Genomic DNA, 5,178 nt, shown 5'->3' on the forward strand with positions numbered 1-5,178 from the left:
CCCCCCACACACACACACACACACACACACACACACACACACACCAGCTTGTCCAAATATGGTCACTTTTGGCTCCAAACCACTCCGAACTAGCGAGAGGGATTTTCCTGAAATGTAGTGCAAGATGCCTGCTTTAACACCGAGTACAATAACATCATATATAAAATCTGAATGTGAACATTTAACTCACACTTTATGTCTATTTTGTACGTTTGACTGCATCATAAAGCATCGTACAACCCTACAAAATTATAAAACATTAGTATTTACCCTTTTTTGTATTACCTGTTTTTACCAGTTCTCTATATTTGCATGTTTGTCTAGATAACCTCTATAATATTCTCTTTGTGAGGAAGGATGTTGCTGACAGCTGTGTGTTTACTCACTGTAGTCTATAGCTGTTTCCACACTGCTTAAAATACATCTTTTACCAGACAATTATCTGTGGTAAAGATTTTCAAAGTCACAGTGATGTTTGTCTTAATTTCAGATGACTGAGAAAATGTGGCTAACAGTGTGTGCAACGACGGTCCCATCCGGCTTCAGTTTTTTTCTTTTCTTTCTTTCTCTTATTATTTTTGAGCATCTTATCAGCACGCCGCATCAGCAAAACTCGCCTGTCTTTGTCCACACGAGGGAGCTATCGGCTTGGGTCCTGAGTTTTCACTGAAGCTGTAGAACAGAGATGTGCACGTGTACTGGTGCAGCAGAGAACCCAAATCCAGGCAGAGACGTTTTGCTATTAAAACATCTAGATTCTTCCACTGCAAGATCATTATTAAGATGTCATATTTTCAGGAGACTCGTATCCAAAAGCCATGAATGATGCTGAATTAGACACGCAAAACTTTAGATCTGTTCACTTAGAAGAACTGCAGGATCTGCGTGAATGAAAGCTTTACTTCGGTAAGAAAATCTAGAAACCAAAGATTTCTATTTGCCCTTTGCTTTATTATTATTTTTATTATTAAACGGAACATTTGCTGTGGTTCACACATGCATTTCTCTAAGTGATTCTTAAAAGTAAACCTTAACACCTAAAATTGAAATGTGCGTGTTTGAACGTGGGTGTGATTTTTTTTGTTTTGTTTTGAATATTGTACAATTTCTCTCCGATTTTTTTTTGTGATGGCTCGGTTTAGATATTCGACCAGCGATAATGAATATAAATTACAGTTAAAACCGATCAGACAGTCAATTTGACCTCTTCAGGCTGAACAGCCTCTGGTGGCTCTTCAGGTCCTGTCAGCTGACCTTTGCTGCTGTCTTGAGCGTGATGGTGGCGGAGGGGTTAGGGGGTCGTGGGGCAGCCCCTCACCCGGGCCCCTGTCCTCGGAGCAGACAGGTAGACCTAAGTTTGGTGTACGTGGAGCTCGGCCCCGCGGCCCCTGACCTTTTGCAGAGGGAAGGTTTCCCCGGATGCGGGGAGCAGAGGCACAGGTAGCCCCAGTGACGGGGATTTAGCTTAGGGAGCTGCTTCACCTTTAGCACAGCCACACGGCCGTGCGGGGAAAACAGAAGAAGATCAGGTGCTGCTGCCACTTTGGATCTGTTTGTTTTTGGAAATTTAAAAAAAAAAAAATTGCGGCGATTGCGTTTAGCCTCGTGATCTATCACCGTGCAGCAAACTGACAAATCTTGTGTTTTCTTGGACATTATTCTGCCCCAGTTTTCTCTTTCATCATCCCACTCACAAAAAGAATGTAACTGTTTTTACTCAAAGAAATACATCGTGTACATTAAAAAAATTTTATCAAGTAAAAGGATGCAGCCCAACATGACATCATCCATATAAAAACATTACCCTTTAAAACATTTTACATTACTTACATTTATTGTCATTACAATATTTACAAATCCATTCAGAGGATCGTTTCAGCATGATTTTAATGGACTGAATTGTTCAAATTACCCTAAAAGAAATGGCTGATGTTACATTTTTCAATTATTTTAAGGAGGACTTTATTGTAACAATCAATGTCCGTAGTGCATTAGAAAAAAAATCTTTCTCTTCCACGTTTTCATTCATTCTCCGTTTGTCTCATAAGGTGCAAAATGTTTGAGGTTTGTGTGAAGGTAAACTGAGAATAAGAGTGACCGTCTCCGTCTTCTAGCCAGTGAAAATCAAAGGCATGCCAGTAACGATGAGTTCAACTGCATCTGAGTAGCTGTAGTCAGTTATATTACAGTCAGAAGAGCTGAGGTTCAGTTGTCAGCAGCTGTCAAAGGGCTTGGAGGACACTGGGCTTCCAATCGCTGTATGGATGGAGGTCTCTTTGGGCGCTTGGCGGAGGAGGGGATGTCGGTGAACACCACTGATCGTCCATCGGGGCAGAGCAGGACGCTGGAGTCGGCCTCGCACTTGGTGGTTCTGCTCGGCCACAAGGACTCAGCTGGACTAGGCCTCAGGCCGAGGCCGCCGGGAGAGAGCACCTCTGTGTTCACCACCGCTGCCTGACTCATCTTGATCAGCATGTCCAACGACTGCTTACGACTCTCCAGTGACGCCTTCATCACCTTCCTCTCACTCTCGTCCTCCTCTTCCTCCTTTTTCTCCTCCAGCTCCTCGTCCTCGTCCTCGTCCTCCGTTTCTGTCGTGTTGTCTTTAAGGCCGCCGTCCTCTCTCTGGTCACCGACCGAGTCTGTCGAGTCCCTCTTGACTGACAGGTCGAGGGGACCGTCGCTCTGGCGAGCCGTGCGCTCCAGTGCCAGGTGAATGTGGGAGAGCTCGCTGCGGATTTTGCTCAGGTGCTCCCAGAGGTGTCGCTGGGCGGGAAGGTCCTCCTTTTCGAGGTGGGAGATTTTGTGTTCAGCCTCCTGGTACTCCTGCAGAGCCTTGGAAAGGTCACTGAGGAGAGCAGCTACCGACTCTGAAGCCCCCTCTCCGATCGCCCTGGCAGCAGTCGAGTCACGGCTGTCGGGCCCCCCACCGGTCAAAAGAGAGGACGTTTCACTGTTGGGACTGGTGAGAGGATCGTTGAACCAGAAATCAGCAGGCCGGGTCTGAAGCTGAGCATCCTGTAAACTAAGAACAGGAAGGGGTTAGTGTCTCTACAGCTGTAATCTACTTCATAAAATGTACAGACGAAAGTGCTGAGGTTAGTCCTACTGCTACTTCTCCGACTACTCCCAATTATTATTATGAAATAAAATATTTTATTTAAATCTTTACCTGTTCTGTAAGAGAAGTCTGTCTGCTGCCATGTTCAGAGTTGATGCAGTTTGAATATTCTTCAGGAGGTCCAACGTAAAGCTCATGGCTGGCTTCTTCTCCGCGGGTGCGTCGTGATTTCTCAGCGCAGGTCCGTTCCTCTTGAGACCCCAGCTTGTTTTGCCTTCCTTGGCTGCTGCCTGCAGTTTATCCCCCGACCTGTAACCCTGGTCGGGGGAGTCTCTCTGAGGGGACGCCCAGCCAGCAGGGGAGACGTCGCTTCCTGGCCGCAGAGCAGGCACTTTCCACAGGTTGACTTTAGGCTGGAAGCCCGACAAGGAACTGGCTTCCAGACTTCTTGTGGAGGTCTTGAGAGATTTGCCGGCATCGCTCTGACTGGAGGCCGGTGCGAACGTGTGCTCACACAGGAAGGGGTAGTAGAGACGAGGGGGGATGAGCGGTCTGTCTGTGTGTGTGCTGGAGGCCGGGTGCATCAGCTGAGCGGCCGACGCCAGGAAGGGAAGCTGTGCGAGCTGCGCGTGGGTTTGCGCGGCCACGCCGGAGGCTGCGGTGGGAATGGCTGAGTTCATGTAGGAGAAGAGGCTGGGGCTGATGGGATAACCTACCCCAAGCATGGACAGGTTGAGTCCAGTGGGATCCTGGTAATCCAGCAGGTTTGGCGGAGGAGGGTAGCACGGGATTGAACTACTCACTCGAGGCTGAGCACCTTCTGCTTTGGCCTTCGTATGGCTGGACGCCAGCAGCCGCCACTGCTCTGACAGAAGCCCAGGAGCTGTTAGACATGTCTTTGATAGCTTGTAGTGTCTCAGCTGGGCCTCGACCTCTACAGACCGCGCTCGTAAAAGCTGATCTTCGAGAGAGAGCATGTCTGCCATCAGAAGCTCTGACTCTGGCTGTTTGGTTCTCTTGGTCGCGCACTCCGCGGCATCTCCTCTGCTTTTATTTCCGGCGCTGTCTTTGGTCAGCCCGGTGACCTCTACTCCCTCTCCCCGTCCTCCCTCCTCTTCATCGTCTGGTCCCTGGCTCTCCCTGCCCTCACCCTCCTCCTCCTCAGACCTTCGCTGCCCCTGCCTCTCCTCAGTGCGCATCACCTGCTCTAGCTCATCTTTCCCGGCGGTGTGCAGGCCGTGTGCCTGCTGAAAGGGTCGGAGCTGCTCTGGGTGCAGGATGTTGCCCTTTTTGTACGGCCAGTCGGACTCTATGAGCAGAGACAAGGAGTTTTTACACAGGCTGTACTTCATGTGGTTGTACAGGTGGGACTTCTCCATGCAGGTGAAGGGGCACTGGAAGCATTTGTAGTTGTAAGGTTTGCCCCATGGTCGTGGAATATAGTGGGGCTTCTTCGGCTTGCGCTCCTTGTGTTTGCTGGCGGATGTCACTTTACAAGCGTCATCCTTGGACATGATTGAGTCTTTATATTTAAAAAAGCTTTTGTGACTCAAATTATGATCATTCAAGCTAGACGTTTGGATATTTAGCCTTTTTTGCCAGGGTACATTTCATTTGAGGCAGGCTTTTCCTCAGTATTGTAGGTAGAGTGCGATGGACAATAGCATCTTCATGGAGCCGAACCTGTGAAAGAAAACAATAGTTCATGAATAAAGCTGCAAATCAACAGATTGAAGGACTGGGTATTTTATCTTTTCCTTATATTTCCTCATTTATTTTGAGGCAGCTTGCATTTCTGTAAGAAATCTAAAATATGAGAGATCAAGTTGAGTGTGCACTGAAGGGTGGTCTGTATCATTATGCACATATGTGTATTACGAGAGCCCATTTGTTTTGTGCCTAAGCTGAGAGTTGCCACTAACCTAACTGCAGGGAGGCCCACCGCTGCGCTGTTCTCACTGTACCTGCCACTACTCATTAGTTCCAGTGCAGTACCAGGCGCTAGCAGGGCTCAGGGCTGGGGGGCAAACAGGGCCGTCACTGGGGACGCTGCACCTGTGCGGGGGTGAGGGGGGGGGCGGCTCACATCACTCTCAGGCCTACTTGAGTTTAAGGGC

General features: G+C 48.5%; 1 protein-coding gene across 1 annotated transcript; it reads right to left on the bottom strand.

Moving 5' to 3' along the window:
- Positions 1 to 1,880: 1,880 nt before the first annotated feature.
- On the bottom strand, positions 1,881 to 4,590 carry prr35 (proline rich 35). The gene is made up of 2 exons (XM_069155331.1): positions 3,173 to 4,590; positions 1,881 to 3,025 (listed from the first exon to the last, which is right to left on the bottom strand). The coding sequence occupies exons 1-2, from the start codon at positions 4,573 to 4,575 to the stop codon at positions 2,206 to 2,208; spliced, it is 2,223 nt and encodes a 740-aa protein (XP_069011432.1). The 5' UTR covers positions 4,576 to 4,590; the 3' UTR covers positions 1,881 to 2,205.
- Positions 4,591 to 5,178: the final 588 nt, after the last annotated feature.

This window comes from Embiotoca jacksoni, unplaced genomic scaffold (genome assembly GCF_022577435.1).
Source record: "Embiotoca jacksoni isolate LCO1_2020_lvr unplaced genomic scaffold, fEmbJac1.0.p SCAF_20, whole genome shotgun sequence".
In the NCBI taxonomy this organism is placed as follows: domain Eukaryota; kingdom Metazoa; phylum Chordata; class Actinopteri; family Embiotocidae; genus Embiotoca; species Embiotoca jacksoni.

Bases quoted from the DNA above. Each gene is read 5' to 3' on its own strand.
- prr35 (XM_069155331.1), bottom strand. From the start codon at position 4,575: ATGTCCAAGGATGACGCTTGTAAAGTGACATCCGCCAGCAAACACAAG. The intron at 3,026-3,172 runs GTAAAGATTTAA...TCCTGTTCTTAG, and splicing joins AGACTTCTCTTACAGAACAG to TTTACAGGATGCTCAGCTTC.